At 40.3% G+C, this 23,299-nt stretch overlaps 1 protein-coding gene across 1 annotated transcript in view; it reads right to left on the bottom strand.

The window, feature by feature from the left end:
- Positions 1-23,299, bottom strand: part of COL4A4 (collagen type IV alpha 4 chain) — a 58,771-nt gene that overhangs the window by 1,918 nt on the left and 33,554 nt on the right. The window contains exons 27-46 of the mRNA XM_030456294.1: positions 22,629-22,733; positions 21,543-21,761; positions 20,478-20,639; positions 19,672-19,842; positions 18,659-18,802; positions 17,928-18,035; positions 17,493-17,671; positions 15,746-15,809; positions 14,230-14,304; positions 13,691-13,798; positions 13,247-13,354; positions 9,295-9,366; positions 8,401-8,529; positions 6,619-6,726; positions 5,592-5,747; positions 4,777-4,875; positions 4,458-4,466; positions 4,015-4,146; positions 1,909-2,025; positions 1,010-1,198 (exon numbers count right to left, since the gene is read on the bottom strand). Of these exons, the coding sequence (XP_030312154.1) occupies positions 1,010-1,198; positions 1,909-2,025; positions 4,015-4,146; positions 4,458-4,466; positions 4,777-4,875; positions 5,592-5,747; positions 6,619-6,726; positions 8,401-8,529; positions 9,295-9,366; positions 13,247-13,354; positions 13,691-13,798; positions 14,230-14,304; positions 15,746-15,809; positions 17,493-17,671; positions 17,928-18,035; positions 18,659-18,802; positions 19,672-19,842; positions 20,478-20,639; positions 21,543-21,761; positions 22,629-22,733 (2,454 nt within the window). The remainder of the gene's footprint in view (positions 1-1,009; positions 1,199-1,908; positions 2,026-4,014; positions 4,147-4,457; positions 4,467-4,776; positions 4,876-5,591; positions 5,748-6,618; positions 6,727-8,400; positions 8,530-9,294; positions 9,367-13,246; positions 13,355-13,690; positions 13,799-14,229; positions 14,305-15,745; positions 15,810-17,492; positions 17,672-17,927; positions 18,036-18,658; positions 18,803-19,671; positions 19,843-20,477; positions 20,640-21,542; positions 21,762-22,628; positions 22,734-23,299) is intronic.

Raw genomic sequence — 23,299 nt, 5'->3', positions numbered from 1 at the left:
AGCTTTGTTTTATCACTGATAATGTTCTGCTCCAGTAATAATGAAGGATCTGGAGTAGCTTGAGTAAGGAAAATGCCTGCAAAAACACCACACTGGTCACAGAAAACAAGGAATTTCTTTTCTTGGGATCTTATTTTCATTGCTGTTATAAGGCATTCTTACCAACTGGGTCTCGTGGGGAATGCCAAATACTGAAAACATTTCAAAACAACACTGCTGTACTAAAAATAGCTCTTATTACTCATCTAAACACTTGTTTTTTGTCAAGCTTATTAGGTCCTTGATCTTTCCTTCTAGGAGACTCCTCTGCCTCTTTTGCATCGTAAGGCAACAGGAATTCAGGAAATTTCTTCAGTGCAAATTGCAGCCCATCAGTTTCTTGGGCTGCAAGTCAGGCAACTTAATTAGACAGCTAATTTTAGTCAGGATTGTAGAAGACTTAAAAGAAACTACACAGGACAGCAAAAGGAGTGTCTTTGGGAGGAATTTGGCTCTGCCTTTAAAAGAAAATACTAGCTTCTGACTCTGGAAAGCACACTGTTCTGCTGTACCCATGATGCTTTTTTTTAAAAAGTTTTTATACTATTTAACTGTAACCATCTAGCTTTATCAGCTCTTTTTCCCAAGCTGCCTCTACAGTCCTCCAGGGAGTTGAGTGGCCAAATGACAACCTGAGCTAGAAGTATCCCTCTAACAAGTTCAAAACCTGTCCAAAACTAGTAGCCAGGATGAGTGAAATAATAACCCATCTCTCCAACTTCTCTTTGGAATTACTTAGGAAGCAACACCTTTCCCACTCAATTGCAGATCAGCAGCAACCCATTTTAATTGGGTCACATAACAGGGCAGGATAAGCAAGTTCATTATGATTAATGTAAATTAATTCCAAGTCTGTAGAAAATAAGAAATTGATGATTCTGTAATGTGCTCCATTTGACTTGTCTTTCGTTGTATAGATCACACCATATCAGACCTTAACTAGAGAGCAATCATGTACTGCAATACAGACCAAGATCTTGATTATGAGCTTTCTCTTGTCCTTCCAGGTACAGCAAACTGTAGCCAGTCCACAATTTGGGCATCCCCTGTGGACAGAGTGGTTCTCTGTCTGACTGACTGTGGAGGACGAGCAAGAATCCACTCTCAGATCTACTATGGGGGCCTGGAGGTCCTGGAATCCCAGTCTGGCCAGGTGGACCTTATATGTAAAAGAAAAGGTAAAGGAAATTTACTTGTATGAACACATAGCTAGTGTCAACTTTTAATCTTTTGCTACATTTCAGTGTTTATTAAGGGGCACTTGACTGAATACAGCTTCAGAGGCTGTCCTGGGCAATACACCAGGAGACTCAGGTTTCCCTTCTTCTGGATGAGAAAGTAACTGGACTGCCACTGAATTCCTGACAGTGGCTCTTCTGTTGTGCCTCTGTCCTGTTTTGTATGGATTAAAAACCAAACTGAGGTGGGCAACGATTTCCCAGACTTACTCAATAGAATGAGTTGTCTGGACTGAATTTGAATCCCTGCAGTAACAGTTGATGCCCTTTCCTTTCTTATGTATTAAACCATTAATTTTTTAAACAGCAGTCACAGTTAAAATACAATTTTAATTACAGACAGTTCCACCATAAGCTTACCTATTGATATTTGGTGTTTGAGCATGTGTGGTTGATTATCTTTGTCTTTCTGGTTAATAATGGATGCTGAGATAAATTTTCTTCCAATATGTCTTTTTCTGTGTTTTAAATAATTCACAAATGTCACTATCAGTCCTCAGAACTGAGAGGTGAAAGAATTGTCATGACACCTCAGGCTCAAGGTGGATGGATCCCATGGATGAATTATGGGACAAAACTTGGTCTGTGTCACCTCACACATCTCTCTCCAAAAATATCATGTTATTCTTACCTTGAGGCCCAGTGTATCCTTGCTCTCCCATATGCCCTTGGTCACCAGGTGGTCCAGTTGCTCCAGGTAAGCCATCTTGACCTGGCAGGCCACATGACCCTTCTTCACCTTTTCTTCCTAGATAAATACAAAGTGTGCACTTTCCCTTCATATTGTTGTATTTACAGGTCACACAATGTCCCAACATACACCACCTGCAAAGGGACAATCAGCAGAACTGACACCACCAAAAAAATGCTTCAGGACAGGGAGGTGCAGAACTACCTTCTTCTGGGTGTTCTCTTTACCTCTTCTCCTTGAGACCACAGAAGTGGCTCAGAGGTGTGACTTCAGCATAACTTTAGCAATTGCTGGTAAAGTTCTGTGTCCTCTCTGCAGAGCTTGTGTGATTTACAGTTGAATTCAAGCCACTAACAAACATTTTCATGACAAGCCTCTTGCAGAATTCCCACCAGTGTCTGAGCTGTGTAATGAGCTATAACTCATCCTTTATCAGGTCCTCATCTTTAGGATCCAATTCAGCCAAGTCTTTAAACTTCCTGTGAAGTAAAGCCTATACTGGAGTACACTCAAGGTGGATTTTAGGCTCCTGGCAGCCTCCCCTTTTTATACATCTTATGTGTACAGGCATTTTTATACATTAGCAGATGGTGAGGTGTGACCATGGAAGTAAAAGAGAGGTTTGTAGAGATGGCACAGCCAGTGCTGGTCCTTTCACTGGCAACTTTAAGCATAACCAGAACTGAATGAAATTACACTTGTCAGGTATTGCTTAACTCAGCAGAGTTGCTTCTTTTAGTTATAAGCAGTTTTCAGATGAGTGGCTTTCTCTAGTACTACAGTGGTTTCTCATTAATGGTGTGTGATTCATTCCTTGCAAACTTTGCTGCTTAACCTGCAGGCTGAGTAATTCAGGGTTGTCTCACAACATCCAACATTTGTCAATGCTGCTTTTTTACTAGGTTCAATAAGAAAACTGAAACCAGTCAAAACAATTTAACAGCTTTTTAATGTTGGCTGCATCCCTATTTTGCAAAGCTCAAGTATACCAAAGTTTTAGTAATACACGTTGTTTTTGTCAGTAAAACCTCCAGTTTGCCTTCCAAGCCAGAAGAAAACTGGAATTCTGCTATCTCAGTGAAAGGAAAAGTGTTATTTCTTTCATAAAACCACTGCCAGTATCATTGTATTGTCTGGTTTTACAGAAGCTGTTTTAATACTCTATAAAATGGAAACACAGTAATTCAGCGTCAGAAAAACGTCTCTCTCTAGTTGGCAAATCAATCAAGATGTGTAAAACCAGATCATTTGCTGAAAATTGCCTTGTGTGCACTGTCATGAGGGGAATGACAACAACTGGGACAAAATCACAGATCTTTTTATTTCTCTGGTGACACTGGATCTCCAGCCACCACAATAAACTTGGGTTTCCCAAGTAGGGATTCCATTATCTAAAGACACCACAATTAGACACAACCCAAGCTGCAGATGCTGTAGAAATATGTTACACTGCATTGCTATGAAGACAGCCACTGTTGGAATCATCAGTGCCAGCATGACCCTTGTTTTCTTACTTATCAGAAGAATCTTTCAGTCTTTCATAATTTATTTTAAGCTCTCTTTGGCTAGTTTTTCCTGTGATAACTTTTTCATGCTCTCATAGATAAAAAAATGCCATGGTAGCCACCTCTCTGACTTCAGTGTCCTTTTAGGATTTTAGTTAGCTGAGCTTTGTGATTATTACTGCTGAATTTTAAAGCACCTGTATATTTTTAACATCTTCCAAACAGAACCATAGGAGTGGTCTAAGGCACTGCTTTTTCATTTGTTGGTAAAAAGGAAAGACTCTGTTTGAAGAATTATTTTCTCAAGGTTTTTGCCCTCCCTGGCCTAGGAAGGAGGGAGTGCAGTGTGGGCAACCTCATGTAGCCTGGGTCAGCTATGCTGATCCATCACCTTCAGCACTGCATCTTTCTGGACACTGCTGGTGTATAAAGGGAGGAGAGAGAGTAAAAAATAGAGAAGTAACAGTGATACTCTGAATCTTTCCCATCTGTTGTCTACCTAGCTGAAAGAGACATCCAAGCTCTCAAAACACAAGGTTACCTTGTGGTCCAGGGTGGCCAATTGGCCCTGGTAATCCTACAGAGCCATCATGTCCTCTCTGTCCTGCTTCCCCAGGAGGTCCAGGAATTTCAGGGCATGAATCATCTCTTTTTCCTGGTTCACCAGGGTCACCTAGAATATGTAAATTGAACTAAATTAGACAGAAGATTGGTTTATAGCTTTCGTGTGAAAAACAAGCCCAGCAAAAGTATTTTACAAGTCTAATTGGCATCTTTCATTAGGCACCTCAGTGTAGCATTACCATGATATTGGTCTGCTTTGAAGTGCCAGCTTTTTATGGGATAAATCTACTAGAACTCTACTGTAGCAGCAGTATCCACTACTCTAGCAGCCAAGCCAAGAATGCCTTCTATTCAGGGTGGAATGGATCTATATAGAAGGAAGCCCACATGAAAAGAACAATAATAGAGTCATGAACTTACCTATGAAACCTGGAAGATTTTAAACATGAAAACCAGATCACAGCCATTGTGGTGCAGGTGGAAACAAGTTTCAGGCATGTAAATTAGAGGAAAGAATGGAATGAGAACTGAAATCATTTACATAGCATGACACTAGAAACAAATACAAAGTTTAGAAATTTTTGCACAACTCAAATGAGAAATCAAGTTGTGTTTTTGGTTTTTTTTTTCCTGAGCTTGTTTAAATTGTTTTAGATGTAAATAAACATACTAAGATGACATCTGAATAGAAGGATCATGGTTACAATGGAGTGTCAGTGAGGAACAGGTTCATGAGTACCTGTGGGACCTCTGGGACCAGGTCTGCCTTGGAAACCTTGGTCTCCTGGTTCTCCTGGAGCACCAGGTGGGCCCTGTGGGCCATGGATTCCCATAGGACCTGGAAAGAAAACAGTTGTGTCACTACATGCAGTTGTAAGGTGTACACATAAATAAGATTAAGTCTTGGCTGCTTGAGTCACAAAAAAAATAAATGCTTGGGACAGCTCAACTCTGTTGTCTCTTAGATAAAAAACACAGCTTTTCCTCTTCTTGGTCTTGAACTGGGTTTGAACCAAATTAGAAGGTGTGACTTTTTTTTTTTTATAGATAGGAAGGGTTTGGTGTAGGTAGGACTTCTCTACAGGATGTGAAAGAAACAGAGTGTCTAGATCCTGCTTTTCAAACTAAAGGATCTGTCTAAAGCCCAAAGCTACTGACATGGTATAGACTTGAGACTGTGCTCAAACACAACTGCACCTTCCATAGTTTTTCAAGACTTCTGCAGAGATGTCAAAGTTTGCTTGATGTGGCAGAGTCAAAAATTTTACTCCCTAATTCTCAGGTTGGTAGGAGAGTCTTCCAGCAAGTTGTTGGATGCAGTAGATGAGAATCTGGCTCTACTCTACTCCAGGTTGGTAGGAGAGTCTTCCAGCAAGTTGTTGGATGCAGTAGATGAGAATCTGGCTCTACTCTACTCCAGCCCTATCTTATCTGAAGGTGAGAGCCTATCCCTTTCTGTCTGGCTCAGTCTCCAGTGCCAATCAGTTGTGCTCTCAGGGCTCAGTTCCATAGGGATGGGCATAAATGTATAGTTAAAACTATCACAGATCATACCCTTTGGGCCTCCTCTTCCTGGGCTTCCTGAAGGACCTCTAGCTCCTCGTTGCCCTCGCTGCCCAGGATTTCCTGGTGATCCTTGAATACCAGTATCACCTGGATCTCCTGGCACAAAGACAGTCTCTCCAGGAGGACCAGGATTCCCAGGGTGACCTATGGTAAAAGAACAGTTCTTAATATATGCAGGAAGCATAAACATCTAAAAATAGCCATGTTCCAGTAGCTGTTTTGCTTCTGGCATTTGGTTTTGGTTTGGTTTTGTTTTGTTTTTTCTGGGATGTAGGACAGGGCAATAGTCTTGCCTTTGGAAATAGTAGCATTAGAGTTTGTCTAGGGCATTTTAAGGCAGAGCAGTAATAGGAACAGCTCCCCCAAAATACATAGATTTTTGCAAGCAAGCAAAAGGCAGCAAGTTAATGTTATGTGCACTGAGACATTGTTCTTCTGCCCTTCCCAGCTCCATCACCTATTTCCCAATAGGAAGTAAGCCCTCCTACAGGGGAAGGAAGGGCTCAGGTAATACTTAAGGAGTCAGAACAAGTTGGAAGGGCTTCATTTGACTGCCAAAATGTACAGGAATTGACTGGATCCCTTGGCAATCCATGCCTGTAATAGAAGCCAGGGCTACATAGATGCTTACAAAAGAGTTGCCAGAGTTAGCTTTTCCACATCTGGATTTAGACTGGAAAACTTTTTGTGGGTTTACCAACAATGGCAGTGCCCTGAGCAATGTGTTTTATCCTTCTTGCTAGAAACAGAGGCCAGGTTTTGTTGGGGTTTTTTTGTTCTGTGGAAATGGAGATGTTGTAGCAGCAGGACTCGTTTGGAATCACCACAGGGGCCCAGAAGCTGCTGTGGTGATCTCCCCAGTGTTCAGTTCTCTGTGTATCCACTGAAGTACTGGTTGGTTTCGTTGTTCCCTACACGTTTTTATATCTTGTTTCACAGACAGTTAACACAGTGACTCCTGGTAGTCTCAGAGGGGATTTTTACATGATAAAATTTGTAATTTGGGTTTTAATACCTCTGATGCCATCTAATCCAGGTGGTCCTTGATCACCTGGAGGACCAGGAGAAGCACTATCAGGAGATCTTCCCATAGGTCCAGGGGGTCCAACAGGTCCTCTTCTACCTAAGGGATCATATTTTACAAAAAACAAAACCAAAAACTTGAGGTTTTTTAGGTTACAGAAATAAGTTACTAACAAAAAGAATGTTGACACGTGATGTCATGGAGGGAATGTATGCTCTCACTTGTGTACTGAACATACCAGGGATTAGGCTAATGGAGACATCTTGTTTGTTATCTTTACAAGTTTTAAGTTATTTCCATAAAATCTACTTAAACTAAAGAATGCACTATCACCCACTGGCAGATGCCACAAATATCAACCATCTCCTGAATTCTAAAGATGGTAGAAATGGTAAAAATCTAAGATGAGTGGGGACTATAGAATCATTCTGCCTGGCACAAGGTTAAATATTCACAAATTGTTTGCAGCAAAATTGAGTTCAGCTGTTTCCTAAAAACCTCAGTGAACAAGATTAATTTACTAGCCTAAAATGTATTTTTTCCCTAATTTTTAATCTAGATTTTTGCAAAATAGCACATTGATGCTCTAGTAAGTGACAGGCAGAAAGAGTTACAGGTTATTATCCTCTGCATAACACTTTTGAATAGTTGCAGCTTGTCAGCACATGTTGCTCTCTGTTGCCTTCTCTTTTCAGCCAAAAAACCCCAATTCTAGTTTCCTTGGTCTTTTTTTTTCCAACTACATTTACTCTTCAGTGAGTTCTCACAAATACTGGACACGGTATGGCACAGGAGGCCTTGCTCATCCTCAGTCAAGCAGTGTTAATACATCTTGGAACCAAACCTTTTCCTTTTTTCCTCAATAGTGCCATTCTGTGACTCCCCCCAGTTCAAGAGCTAGTAAGTGAACTGAGAAAACTACAGTTTTAATCTTAGAATAATTCACCTCATCAGAATTTCTATCTGCTTTTTTTCCTGCTGTGTGTTATATGCAATTTCATAATCACAAAATTGCTGACACTTGAATTGGCTTCTGGAGACTCTCTTGTCCTCCCCACCTCCAAGGACAGACACTCCACAACTTCTTTGGGCACTTTGTTCCCACATTGTCACAGGTAAATAAAAAATCTTCCTTATATTTCAGTAGAATTTCCCATTTATCAGTTTGTGCCTATTGCCTCTTGTCCTGTCACTGAATACCCCTATGAGGAATCTGCCTCTGTGTCCTTCCCATCAGGTACCTGGACACTGAAAAAACCTCCCTGAGCCTTCCCTCCTGCACTTCCTCCTCCCCCAGCCTCTCCTCCAATGTCAGATCAGTCTCTTCACCTTCTTAGTGGCCCTCCCCACACACTTGCTTATTCCTATTTCTATGTTATTCCTCTACCACCAAGACTCTTGAATAATAACAGCAGTCTTGTGATACAGCTCCATCTTGCATTTACATCAGAATTGCTGATAGATTTACTCTATTTCTCTGACTACCAGCTCTCCTGCATTCCTTTTCTTCAGGAATTTCTTCCCAAAGGGCAAGACCACCTAAGAAGCTCCCTGAGTCTGTCCAAGTCTATAATTTTCTATTCTCATTCTTTCCTCTCCTCTCCTGTAACATAATAAACTAGGAATGCTGGGGTCTCTGTATCTACTCAGGAAACATTAGAATGTTATTGCAACAGAAATGTTCTTTAGGGAGGGAATCCTCTGGGCATGTTGGAGGAAGAACCCTCCATCTCCACTTGATGGGGCACCACTAAGGAGAAAACCCTTTCTTACCTGGGAATCCTGGGAATCCCCTTTCTCCAGGGGGACCTGGAATAGAAATACCAGGCCATCCAGGTTCACCTCTGTCTCCTTTTGGTCCAAGTTCTCCTGGGTATCCTGGAGGCCCTGTTTCACTTTGACCTTTATAGGAAAACAATTATGTACATAAAGCTCACAGTGAGTACAAATGCAGATGTGCAGAATAGAAATACCAGCTGCAGATGTTCCTCCTTGTAGGGGTTGCCTAGTGCTATTTTTCTAGTGCTCTCTTGGAAGCTGAACAGGGTTTTGTTGAATCTGGCCCTAATTCATCACTTTCAAAGAAAGTGCCTTAATGCTCTTCTTCAGGGGCTATGGTATATGGTTTCATTACTGTCTGGAACTTGAAATATTGACTGCATCACCTAAACTTAATTTTCTATCACCATAAATTTGTAATCTCTAGCTAGCTGGTGAGCACTGTTTTTAATACTGCTTCAAAATCACCTTTAAAGGTTGTAAATAGATCAGCATGAGTGAAATCCAGGCTCCTCTTGAATTTGTGGCACAACTCCCATGGACTTGCGTGGGGCTGGGATTTCATAAGTCTCCTTTTTAATTTGATAATCTTTTACACATAAAAACATGAAGACTTGGCTTTGCTATGAATCATGTGCACTGAAGATTTCCATTTTATAAACAGGAACTTTGAAAAGTTCCAACTAAACTATGTGAGTAATAGAAGTCTGTTTTCTCCACAAATAACTGCAGGTGTGTGAGCAGGCATACCTCAGATTCTGTTTGAAAGTTCAGTCTGAGCCTTAATGATATCTTCTGGGCAAGGCAAGTGTCAAAATAACATGCATCATTTCATGTCATCATTTAGGAGAAGGTTTTCTGTTCCACATAGCTATTTCCCTTTGTTACCTGGAGCTCCTGCAGAACCTTTTTGGCCTTTTAGTCCATCCAAGCCATCCAGTCCGGGCAGTCCAGGAAGACCTGAGGTATTACAAGCATGACTAGGTGTCAATAATGCTTTGAAGTCACATTTAAAAGTGATTATTTTTTTTTTTCTACCATCACATTTGGGATCAAGATGGTCTATGATGAATTTTATTGGCTACTGAAGATGAGATCCCACTGCACTTGAGTGCAGAATGTTTTGAATGCAAAATGTGAAAAATCTGAAAATAGGAATCATAATCCAGTTTCACATCAAAGCAATCAGAAAAAATACCTTTTAATCCATCAGGTGTTTCCATACTGCAGCTAGCAACAGGAAGCTCAGTGTGGTGTGGCTGTGGCTGGACTATTACTGCTACATTTGGTTAACTAGTTCAGAGTTTTCTGTGTTATCACTGCCTGACCAGCTGACTGGGATGCAGACTCTATGTAAAATAACTGTGAAGCTGGAACTTCTCTACAGTTTCTGCTCCAAATGTTCATGCAATTCAGTCTAGCTGCACTAGAAGGAAACTAAATTTTCACCTAGCTTTTTTTTCTCTGGTCCTGCAGATTCCACACAAGAAAACAGTAATTTCTTGCATTATGAGAATTCTTTAAACTGAACAGCACAACATCTTTGAAAAGAAGAAATTGGTAACTGAGACTCATGCTGAAATGTGATTGCAAAGAGCAGCTCTGTCACTGGGCATGTTCACTGGATGGCTGCATCACAGGCTGAGTCTTCACAGCAGTCAGATGTAACTTCTGCTTTATAATCCATGCTCTTTTTAACAGAAGTTGCAAAAATACAAATAGTAGAAGCATAGATGGCATTTTAAAATGATTTTGTAAAGTTGACCTCAAAGTTGCCTCAGATTGTTTATTCATAATAGAGGGTAAGAATAAGTCCATGTGATCAGTACTTTACAGTTTCCTAAATTGTGCAGATTAATTATCAAAAGCAAAGACCATGCTTATGGAAGGCAGGAACAGATCTGGCAAAACTGATGGGTCACTGGTAAGAGGTTTCAAAGAGGATTCAGACAGAGGAACAGACCTGAGATTCTGCTTGAGTGTGTCATGTTAGAGCAGATGCTGATCATCAAGAAGCTGAACAATGCTTTCAGTGCATGTTCTTTCCCCTTTCCTACCTTTGCTGCTTATCTCTACCTGATTTCCTTCCTTACCAACTCTTCTCCCTGCCATGAAGGATTCCCAGTCCAATTTTGTTGCATTTTTTCCACAAGTCTGAATTATTCTGTCTGTCTCTCCATTTCCCTGTCTAGCTATTTCCTGGCACAGAAGATGTAGGTGCTCTGTTTCAGTTCTTTTGCTCCATCCCAGCATGTCCTGCAGCACACAAGTCTGCTGTATATCTAGAGCATCAATCATGAGACAATTTATAGATATATATATATGAATAGATTCTTTTTTCCTTTGTTTTTCTTCTTTTTTTTACATTTATATGGTGGTCATCAACTCCTCCACCTGCTAGATTTAAAGGTCCCAGTTCAAAGCTGGGTCATCTGAGAAGAGAAAAATAAAAGGGCAATGGAGTTCCCTGACAGACACACCAAAAATAATAATCCCATTGCTTTGTTCTCAGAAACAGAATTATTTTAGTTAAAATTTAACAAAAGAATTAAATGAAAAGAGAAAAAAAAAATCCAGCCTGTAGCAAAGACTGGTCTGGAAAAATTTTAAATCCAGAAGATTGTTTGAAAACCTGGATGACATTGATAACATAGTCTCTATGTAATCCCCTTTATAACCTGGGATACCAATAATCCAACCTGTAATAACTTCTATGCCCTTAATTAAAGTGATCTTTAACTTCTCATGACATTCTAAGTTTCAGTCCTGCTTTCTGCAGCCTGCTTCTGCTTTGGACATGTTACCATTTTCAGATTTATGTAAGAGCTGCATGACAGTTTGGGGAATTTAACTTTGGTATTTAAAAATTATGAACTCCTAATGATTTTTGGCACCTAGGATACCATTTAAAACTTTTTTCATCTTTAGCTTTTTCAGTCAAGGCTGATGGCTTGGTATTCTTGCTTTCCAGGGAATTTCTGATATATTTCCCAACAATCCATTGTAAAATCAGCACTTGTAATTGTACATTTTGGATTGCTGTAGTTCCATATTTCTAGGTACAGCTGAACTGGCTGACCTGTGTATGAACCATTCTTTCTGTATTTTACAGCCCAATTCAGTTTCTATTCAAAAGTGACTTTGCTGATGTCCTTAATATTACTTGATTCATCAAGGATTGCTCACACAAGTGAGGCTTGCCAGACTGAGCTCTTAACTAGTAAAACTATCTCTGTAATAAAGAAAATGTGATTATACTTGTGTAGATGTTGGTTAACTAATTTTTTTTTACATCTTGAGGCACAAGTCATTTAATGGAAATGAGAAGCAATTAGAATAATAAGGTCATATACTTATCTATGAACAGCCAATTAACCATTTCATCTCTAATGCTTGCAGCAGTACTTACTGAAAATTGCATTACCATCTATATTCTCCTGTTGAACTGGCACAGAAATCCCATTCAGTGCTCATTGCTGTGTATAATTTCAAAGGTGTTAATCTTCTTTTCACCCCTCCTGGCAATCTGGAGAGCCCTAGGGCTTAGCAGGCAAGTTGCTCTCTAATGGCTTGGAACCCAACTTCTCCCTGTGTAGCTTGTGTGTTAATTTGTGGCATTTTCAGTGCAGGACTTGGGATAACTTATGGGAAAGAAATGTCTTGCACTTAAAACAAGAGGCAGAGAGTCCATCTGCTACTAAGAAGTTTTCAGTGAAGGAAGTCTGGTTTTATTCTTTCACTCCTCTCAATTTAGACATCTCTGTCACTGCAGATCTCTGCCTTTTTTTACAGCAAATACAGTTTGCCACAATTACATGTTCTCTTGGAGATTATGCACCAACAAGGAATCTGTCATGACAGCTTAAATCAGCACCACTTATTTACTGCAAGCAATCAAAAATGTTTTCCATTTTTTGTTTAAATTGTCAGAAGGTTCATCTAAACCTTTTCTTTATTTTCCTTAGGCTGATTTTGAAAGGTGAATCTGTTGTCCTCTTCAGCCATTTATCAGAGCCCCAAGTGTTACTTTACAGTGATTTGTTTTTATGGGTCCATTTGTTTTTTCCTGTCCAGGAACCAATTATAATGCACAATATAACAGAGAGGATACAAAATACATAGTTGATTCCTCTTCTTTCTGAAGCATTAATGTAGCTTATAATTTCAATATATCATTTTGAGTATAGTAAAAATCAATAATATTCTTCAACAAAAACAACTGTATAGATTAACTGCTGTTCAATCTCTACATAACAATCACTGCAAGAAATGTAAGCTAGGATTTGAAGTAAATATTCCTCCATTAAATCCACCAAAAATTAGGTTTTGGAGAAAACAAAACAAAATGCAACCCAAGCTATCTTAGCACAATTTGTTAAATCAAAAAAAAAACCCCAAACCTGTCCATAGCAATCAGCTGCTTTTGTAGAGTAACAGTGGCACTCCATGGTGAAAAGGTAGAAGGCAGCATAATTGAAGTGAGTGAAACGTCTGAATTACTGTGAATTCCTTTTCTTTCCTGAACTTCTGCTGTCAGTCACATCAGCTGAACCAGAATCCTCTTTCTACCTGACTCATTTTAGAGTGTAGCCCAATTTTGTGGTGTGTCATTTATGCTACTTTTCAAAGGTGATGGGAAATGGCTTCATTCTCCTTCTATCATAGAATCATGGAATTGGCTGGGTTGGAAGGGACCTCAGAGATCTTTAAGTCCAACCCTTAATTCCAAGTCCAACCCCTCTTGTAGTACAAGAGTACAGAATCAAAATCATGCTCACTACTACAACATAATTTCCACTGCTGTTATGTTGTCAGTAAAACTGTGCTCTATACTGCTTACCTTTTCTGCCTTGAGATCCAGCTAATCCTTGCAATCCTGGAGGTCCTGAAATTCCATGTTTCCCTTTTTCCCCAGGTTCTCCTGGCAATCCCTGAGGACCTGTAGCTCCTGAGAGTGGAAAAAAAAAAAATCCATGAATATAAAAATGTCTTACACTGAGTGTTTTTGTTTGTTTTTTTAAATTCATGCTATGCAGCACACTGAGTTAATCAAGGTACCTGAAAGTGTGTGGGAATTTATGAAGAACTGATAGATCTGGCTCTATGAGACTGAGCAGACTATTGCTGACATCTTTAGGTACTGGAATAGCTTTCATTACAAGCCTTCATATGACCTCTGATTTCTCCAGCCTCTTCCACAGAGGTTTATCCTCAGCTGCATTTTCCTGTTCCATTCTCTCTTTGGAGCTGTTACATAGCACTACTTTTTAAACTTTGGCATTACCTGGAAATCCAGGTGTTCCTGGGGATCCAGGGTCACCCTTGGATCCTGGTCTTCCAGGTTGCCCTTGGATACCTGGTGAACCCTTCTCCCCTGGGAATCCAGGAAGTCCTAAAAGAAAAAAGAAAAAAAACAAACAGTGAAAACCTACAATTAATTTGTTTTAGAGATGCCAGCTCTTCATCTCATGGTAAGTTTAAAAATATAAAAGTTCAGTAGAGAAAAGGATTTTATACACTTCAGATTCTTGCATCATTTTATTAGCAAGAAATTTTACTCAGAGCAGGGGTGATACCTGAAAGATCAGAGCTATAGCCAAGCCAGGTTTTATTCTGGTGAGTTTTGTTAAGTTCATAGGTGCTGTACTAGAAATTAGTAGACTTTGTGGCAGCAATATTGCACACTGATGCCTCTCCAGTCCCTGGGTTTGTAACTATAGAAAATACAGCTCCATATGCACAGGAAGCAAAACTCCCTCTTCATTAAAAAAACATAATGAAAATAAGCTAGGTCCATCTTTTTCTTTAATCAGACAGAGGTACCTGGTGATCCTGGATCTCCAGAAGGCCCTTTCTGACCATGTGTACCAAGCAGAGGAGTTGGGTCACCTCTCTTGCCTGTTGAGGGAAAATGACTTTCATTTCACACAAGTTTAGTTTTCATCCAAAGAAACCAAAGCTGGGCAGTTTTGTAAGATCAGATAATTTACTCATAGATATTGACAGGAGTAGAAGGGAGAGAGAGAACAGAATGAAAAATGCTTTGGCACATGCAAACTATCTACTAACTCAGTTTGTGTTTATTGTGACTCCTGGCAGCATTCAACAATCCCCCAAATTGTGAGAACTTTCCCAGCATATACTGACACTGAAAATAAAAGGCATTGTGTAAATTCCCTAGAACACTTCATCAAACAAAGAGAACTTTTTCCTTAGGTTTGTGAGGTTGTGCAAAATCAATACAATGTGAGTCTATTTCACTAGAAAGAGCTTTTTAGGGACTAGCTGGTGACTTTAAGCCAGCACACCTTCTTTCTGTCTGTACTGAAATTCCTATTCATCACAGAATCAATTATTTTTGAACAATTTTGCCTTACTTTATCTGTACAAATTCATCCTGCCCCCAGCTTCATTGTCTGATTTTGCTATGAATGGTTAAGAGAAGTTATAAAGTGTAAGTGCTGCTGGAAATCCCCTGCCATAGCAATCCCCACCTTTACTGGCCATTTCCTGCTTTAGCTTTAAGGATAACTTTTCCAGTAAGAGTCTTTTCAAGTTCTCTTCATACTGAATATTGTTCTTTGATTTTCTTGGGGGAATACATTCCCTGTCTGAAAAGGCTTTGACTTTTTTAAGTAATGGAAAACTTGAGTAAGAAAATATTTTTTCCTCTCCCTGTAATGCTTCTTTCCAGACAGTGGTTTGATTTCATTATTTATTAGCAAAAATTAAGTTTGTAATGTCATGGATGACACAAGTCTGTATTTCTTTGAAACATTTTAAAAAAATCTAAATATTGTAGTGTGTTTTTTTTTCCAGAATAATACCTACCTATACAAAAACAATATGCAAAATTTAATCTTTAACTGAACAATTTTGCATGCATGGGTATGAATCCTGCCTAATTTCAGAAGGTCCATGAATAAAAAAAAATCATAGCCTAGAAAACACTGGAAAGTAAATGACATAAAAACTGTAAATCACATTGGAATATGTAAAAAAGTCTCTATATATGTGTGGTACCCTGCAGTAATACCATGACTGCATTTTCTCTTCTTTGATTTGACAAATTTTACAGATCCATGAAAGGGTTTTTTGCATGTGAACTCCATGATATCTGACACAAATTTATCTTCTAAATTAGTAAGACTTGCTTTTTAAGGTATGAACTATTAAGGAATACACTGAAGTCCAAATTTTGCCTTCAGATCAGACAGACATGTTTCTAATGACACTGATGTTTTAAACTTTTGTCCTGTTTTCTCTAATAAGTACTCAGCACTATACTATGTCCTAACAATATTCTCTTTTCAGAAGCACATCTATATAAACTCATTACCTTTAGCTCCTTTTGAGCCAGTCAGTCCTGGATTTCCAGGGATTCCTGGTAAGCCAATATCACCCTGATTTAAAAACAAAACAAACCCATTTCATATATGATATGTGTAGCAGGAATGATCTGTAAGAGCATTTGGTTCTCTTACATGGTAAACAGACCAGCAATCAATATAAATAGCTAAACTGTATTTTAAGCATAAACATAAGCATTGTTGTCTTTGTTACATGTCTAACACTGACCATTAACATTGCTGAGAAACTGTAGATGAGACTTGCTAATCAAATCATTGAGAATTTTTGCTTTTATAGTTTATGCTAACTCTTGGCTTCAACAGCTTATATTCCCCACAGATGGCTTAAGTAATTTGATTTAAAAGGTACTATAAAAATGTACCAAATATTGCTGTATGTTATCCAAAGTTGCTAGAAACATTTGTTAGAAATCTTTTGAGGTAACAGTAAAAATTTAAAGATTTCTGTAATTTTTCCCTTTAAATAACAATCTGCACTCAGCAAAACACAGATCATCTCTTCAAAGAAATATAATAAAAGGTAAGTCAAGCAAAGATATGACCTTTTACCCAAAAAACAATTGTACTTCACACTGCCTGTAATCTCACTGTCTGTCTACTTAGCATGCAAGCCAGGGAAGAATTTTTAACTTAAATCCATATGTGATATATGCTCAGTCTTGTGTGGGTTTTTTCTTGAGCAATATTCTTTGCCTGGGTTGTGTTTGGTGCAAGTTGTTATTATGGGCACAGAAGACTTGGTTTGTCTTGCCTCCTAGCTTGGCTTCTCCACACAGCATGATATGAAGAAGCAGCTATATATGAATTTCAAGCTTGTGCTGCTGCTGTAGTATCATGGATTCATAGAATCATAGAACTGGCTGGGTTGGAAGGGACCTCAGAGATCATCAAGTCCAACCCTTGATCCACTCCCCCCGTGGTTCCCAGCCCATGGCACTCAGTGCCACATCCAGGCTCTTTGGAAAGATCTCCAGACACGGAGAATCCACTCCTTCCCTGGGCAGCCCATTCCAATGGCTGATCACCCTCTCCAGAAAGAAATTCTTTCTCATCTCCAACCTAAACCTCCCCTGGCACAACTTGAGACCCTGCCCTCTTGTCTTGCTGAGAGTTGCCTGGGAAAAGAGACCAACCCCCCCCTGGCTCCAACCTCCTTTCAGGGAGTTGTAGAGAGTGATGAGGTCTCCCCTGAGCCTCCTCTTCTCCAGCCTCAACACCCCCAGCTCCCTCAGCCTCTCCTCATAGGGTCTGTGCTCGAGTCCCTTCACCAGCCCAGTTGCCTCCTTTGGACCTGCTCCAGGACCTCGATATCCTTCCTAAACTGAGGGGCCCAGAACTGGACACAGGACTCGAGGTGATCTCTGCAGGAAGTAATTTGTGAACTCTGTCAATTTATTCTTAGGAATAATCTTAGACTTGATGGTGTGTCCATTTTTGCACAGTTCTTAGTGCTGCACAGCCTAGAATTCCACCAAGTGGCAAAATAACAAAATTACGACATGCAATGAGGGGAGAAGGGGGAAGCCCTTTGCCTACATGCAGTTCCTTCTAAAATGTAATCAAATCACTGACGTGTTGCATTAAGGAATTTACCTTTTCTATTATATCCTCTCTCTTCTCAGAAGGAGAATATAATACAGTACCCTTCATCATTTTTCCTGGGAGGAAGGAGATAACTGCAAAGTCCAGGATATTTCACTCCCACTTTTAATTTACCTGGTCACCTGGCTGTCCTTGAAAACCTGTAATTCCTGTAATGCCCTTTGGTCCTGGGAAACCCCGTGATCCTGGAAAGCCCATCAGTCCAGTGTCACCATGGTCACCTGGCAGTCCTGGGACACCATTCTTCCCTGGAAATCCTGGGGTGCCTCTGAAACCAGCATTGCCTTTGTCACCTGAAGTTAATTGCAGAACAAGAAAATGACCAACATAGTCAAGCCACTACTTGACATTTAGTTTGAATATGGCTTTGCCTTCATGCTTTGTCTATTGCCTTAGTAATGGCCCAAAGAAAGCAGCTCATTCAAGAATCTATAAACACTGTAAGGCTGCTGACTGCTGCTGCAGCAATCAACCCAAACCTGTGGAAAACACCCCTGAAAGGTATCAGAGGAATGTGCATGTGTGCAGAGCTTTATTTTATGAACTTACCTCTTTCACCTCTAATTCCATTCTCACCAGGAGAGCCTGGTTCCCCCTTCTGTCCTTTCTCAAGACGGATGCTAACGTAGCCACTGTCTCCTGGAGGCCCTCTTTCACCTTTGAACCAAACATATGGAATCCTGAGTCACATGTCCTAAAAACTAATTTTAGTGAAGACTTCCCTAACAGAGAAAGCCTTCAACTACCAGTGCAGACCTCAGTTGTTTCAGCAAGCTCACTGCTAACAGCATTTAGTGTCCTTCTCCTGCTTAATTCAGTATTAACCCAGGTGATGTTAAGGCAGAATTATTCCCTGCTTGTCTGGAATACGAAAGGGTGAATGTATTGTCTGTGACTGCACCTTGGGGATGGTTATTCTCTTTCCTCTATTCATATTTAGCAAGATAATTTCTTGTATGGTTTACACAGAATGAAGAACACAGATAATATGATAGAAAACTTGAAAAATATTAAGCTTAAGATGTGTACAAGACAAAATTCAAGGCACGAATAAGTCATCTTACTCTTTGATGCACATATTGATCTGAGAAGGATTAATTTTTTAGTTATTTTTCATTATGCATTAGTAAGTGAGGCAACTGGATTTAGTACTTAGTATCTCTGAACACAGAACATGCCCCTATAACAAGATGAAAAAGTAAATATATTCCTAGCACAGCAGTAACAAAACTAAACAAGGCAATAACATAACTAAAGAGTGAAATTGATTTTTTACAAACCTGTTATTCCCATATCCCCAGATTCTCCACTAGGCCCAGGTGAACCCATTTTTCCTTCTTCACCTTTTGTGCCAGAGATTCCCATTGGGCCTTGTGTACCTGGGAGTCCTGGAAAGCCTTGCGGTCCTTGAATCCCTTTGCTTCCTGGTAATATTAAATGCTTTATTTACACATTCAGTCTGCTATGCTGTTGCTGTCATATTCTAAGGAAGACTATAAAGCAAAAGGCACAGGAACTTCAGGAGAACTCTTTAAGAATCCAGAAAACTAGAGAACCAGTAGTTGGAGCATGGGCTCATGCCAAGAGCATGTCTTGAAATCCAGATTACCTTGAAGCAGGTATCTTCCTTTTCCCTGCTGCAGCACCCTAGAGTTTTAGTCTGCACTTAACTGCTAAAGCAGCTGTGCCCCTGTGCATCTTAAATACAGTGCATTGCCTAAGATGCCACCAGATTTTGCATATTGCTGCTGGAAATCACAGCTCCTACTGTCCAGATGACAGACACAGGAGAAGAGAATTTTGCTAGAGTTACTCAGAACCTTTGCCCATTAGCCAGTGATGATTTGGAACCATGGTTGCATTTTTATAAGTATTAGAAACAGTGAGGAGCTATTTCTCCACCTACTCATCAGTATGTTACCAGATTGAATCAGTAAAGGAAATAGTCTGGATGTAATAAAAAGTGTATTGCTGCTATTATAGCATGTAGGGATAACCTATACAAATAATCAGGATGTAGTAATGCATGGAAATATGTCAGCATTATAATACAACCATAATGTATCAGGGTTAACCAAGATGCATCCAACTATTTCCCCCCCCCTTTGGTTTTATTATAAGAGATAGAACAAGGGATGCTGTTGTTATTGCCTCTTTTTCTGGATTCAGGGTCTTGTCCTTGAAGCTGGAAAGGGAGGAGGTTGTAAAGTACTTCCAAGCTTTAATAGAAGTACAAATATCTTGCTCTGCAAGAAAGTTATAGATGAGGTGGTTTGCAGGCTGTTTAACTTACCTGTTTGTCCTGGGAAACCAGGTGGTCCTTTACTGCCTGCAGGTCCTGGAATTCCTCGTGAGCCTGGAGGACCTGGAGGACCTTGTGAGCCCGGAAAGCCTTTGAGACCTTTGGTGCCAGGTGGCCCAGCTGGGCCCCTGTCTCCCCTCTGACCTTTGAAGCCTGGTAAGCCTGAGAAAAAGATCTTTAATTTATGTGTGCAAATGCAGGAAAAGGGTTCAGCAACTGGATGTAAAAAAACTAGAAAGTGATTGATTTTTGTATAAATGTGAATGTCATCAAACATGGCAAAATAACTTGGAATCTTTGCTATCTGCCTAAAATTTTCACTTGGAATATTTGTTTTCTTGTATTTCATTAGTGAGAGACATAGCAGTAGAAGCACTTTGTGAAAAATCCCTCCTAGTTAGTGAATAGTTTTGATATATGTCTCCTAGCTGTCTCTGAATAACTTCTGTTTAAAAACAAAGAGGATAAAAGTTTCAGAGTAATGAGAGGACTCAGTTAAGGACAACAGAATAAGAGAGTAAGAGAACTCCTCAGTTTCTAGCTCTTCTAAAAGCAAACACAGTGATTTGGCAGTTAAGTAACAGTATAGGAAGGGAAGGAAAATTGGGACATATCTGGGATGCACATTATACATTCCTTGAGTTTACAGAAATGTGTAAAACATAATGTACACCCTCAATCCTGAACACCTCCCATAGAAATATTTGTCCTGCCAGCCCCAAAAATCGTGTGCTTAATCTGCTAGCAAAGAGATGAAAAGGTTAAAGGTGCAAAGCAACCTGATGGATGTTGTGTACCTTGAGGTCCTGGCAGGCCTGTGACACCTCTGAATCCTGGTGGCCCTGGTATCCTTGTGTCACATGGTGGACCTGGGAATCCTGGGCAGCCTGGTGCTCCTATATCACCTTCCAGGCCTCTAAAACCTTTGGCACCTGGAAATCCTGGGGTACCAGGCTGTCCTGGAAACAACAAAATAGTGTAAAAATGTTTTATTTCCATTACTCGCCGCCCCTCAGAATTCCTAATTATAATTTTAAAACTTACATATTCAGTTATTGTAATATCTTATCCTCTCATTTTTGCACAGTTTGTGAAGACTGATACTTCTCTGCAATCTTTAATTGTCTGTTGTGGGGAGCTTCTTGAAGAAACAAATGCAAATTCAACTCTCACCTATGGGTGAGGACAACTTGATGGCACAAAAAGCTGATTTCTAATGTGTAAGAGCAGAGTTGGAGGAGCTCATTGTCCTGCACCAGCTATTTGGGTCAGTTTTATAGGTGTTCTGTACACAGAAGAGTGTATGTGTCTGCTTAGGGATGGGCAAATGGAAGCCCTATAAAAGGAAAGATCAATATGTGCTGTGAAGTGGGAAGGAAGTGGCACTGTGGAGATATCTCCAGCAATCAGCCAAACTCCCCTGCAGAGGTGAAGAGTGGAGTGGCCAGGATATTGAGGATTTTATTGTGTATCTCCTGGCAAAGAAATTCACTCCTCTATCCCTGAGTGTTCTCCTATCTCTTGCCCCTCTTTTCAGGTTAGAGTAAGCAGACTGAGGCAAGGACTATCTGTGCTTAGGGCCTCCAGCTCTGCCTTTGACTGAAACAAGGCAAAAAGTAACAGTAGTAAGAACAGGAAGCTGCACTGTTACTCCATGCACTGGGGACAGGCATCTTCCTCTCCCTGCAAAGTTCCTCAGTGGCTGATCAACCTTAAATGTAAGAATCTATGGAAAAATAGGGTGTACCATTTACTGTCAGCATTTTGGATCCAAGTAAAAGTAAGTTTTATCTTAGGACAGGATTTCCTCAGCCTTTTCTCCGTTGAACATATGGAAGTGTTTCAGAAAAGCTGGCTCATACCTCGAAGCCCAGGAATGCCTGGATCACCCCTTGCTCCCTGTGCACCAGGGGGTCCTGGCTGTCCCCTGTTTCCTGGGATTCCTGGAGGACCATATGTAGTATCACCTGGAACACCTTTCAGACCATCTATGCCGGGTGGACCCGGAGGGCCATGTTTACCATCAACTGCAAATCCTCTTTCACCTTCATCACCAGGGTCACCAGCTTGTCCCCGAAAGCCTGTTGATAGGATTTTTAAATTCAAATAGGGCATAATTCAGAAGTTGTTTGTTGGTTTTTGGCTGTTTTTTTTTTCCCCCAAACTGTGGAATACTATAACAAATTTAACCAGAATTATCACTTTGCAAAGAGAAATAACATCATACAGGTTTTTCATTCACAGCTAAGGATATATGAGAATTTGTTGCAAGATGAACCTCTCTTGGGGCATGGTGCTCTAAGGTCCAACAGGTGTTCCAGCAGAAGTGCACAAATAGTGTCCTGAGTCTCTTGTCCTCAGGACTGGTTAGTCTGGCTTGCTGCTACTGCTCTGGGTTTGACCAACCTCTCTGCTGGCTTGCTCAGAAATGAGCCCATGTTGTGCTTCAAGCCTCACCTTTTCTTGGCCCCCTAACCCTGCTCATGCTTGGTTGGGGCCTGCCCTAATCAGGCACAGTTGGGCTTAACACAAGCTCATGCCCACTGCCTGGTAACTAGTGGCACCTGGTTGCCTCATTTCACTACAAGAGTTGAAGGCTGTAATTACTCCTGTGGGAAGCCAGAATAGTTTTCTGTGGGGCAGCATCTATCTTGGTCACTGTCACTCTTGTCCAGTTCAATCCCTTTGCTAAAATGACACTAATTATTCAGTTTTCTAAAAATGCTTCCTCTCTGGACACTAAAATTTAGGTTAGTGCAGCAGCTGCAATGCTGGAGGAAAGAAAGCTAAACTGGAAAAGATTCCAGTTAGCTTTCCATCCCAAGATTTCCATTAGCTTTCATGAAATGTGCTGCTTACCCTGTTCTAGTGTGGTAGCTACCTGACCCTGCATGCGTGCCTTACAGCTTGAGTTGCAGGTCTCCTGGATTAAGAGAAGCACAATTCACCTTCAGGCCCAGGGATTCCTGCTCCTGGCCTGCCTCGATGGCCTTTCTGCCCATCAAATCCACTTGGTCCAGGACGACCAGGGAGTCCTTTTAAACCCTTAGGTCCTGGAAACAGAAAGAAATCATGTAAAAAACCTGACAGAGCTCTAAAATGTGTTATCTAAGGAAATGTTATTGCATCTTTACCTCAAGCAAATGAATGTATTTCGAAGACAAGCAGATTTCATCTGCTTCTGAGGTTTTGGGCAAGAAGCACCACCCAAGTCACAACCTAGTTCATGGTTGCTCCTTTTCTAAATTTACTTGTTCCCTTATCTGTAAGCATCAGACTGCAAATCACCAGAGTAAATTGATGAAAGAAGAAATCCTGTGACATTTTAATGTTACAAGACAGCAGTATTTAACCTAGTGAATGACAGGTCTCAACTCTGATTCTTATATTGTTCTGTGGTTGCCTCTGGAATGGTGCAGAGGAGCTCTCCATGCACTAATCTCTGGTCTTTCATGTCTGAATAAATTTTGGCTACCACCCACAATACTGATGTTGGGCAGCTGTGTAATACCACATTCAGAAGCTTGAAAACCCAGTATCTTCATTTGTTCTGATCAGGGTTTTCTGTGGCATGTCAAATGTTTGGGACTTGATCATAAGACACATTTTGTCAGTTTCT

This window comes from Calypte anna, chromosome 9, assembly GCF_003957555.1.
Source record: "Calypte anna isolate BGI_N300 chromosome 9, bCalAnn1_v1.p, whole genome shotgun sequence".
Taxonomy (NCBI): Eukaryota; Metazoa; Chordata; class Aves; order Apodiformes; family Trochilidae; genus Calypte; species Calypte anna.
The sequence above is the reverse complement of the archived record's forward strand: the minus strand, read 5'-3'. Positions and strand labels throughout refer to the sequence as shown.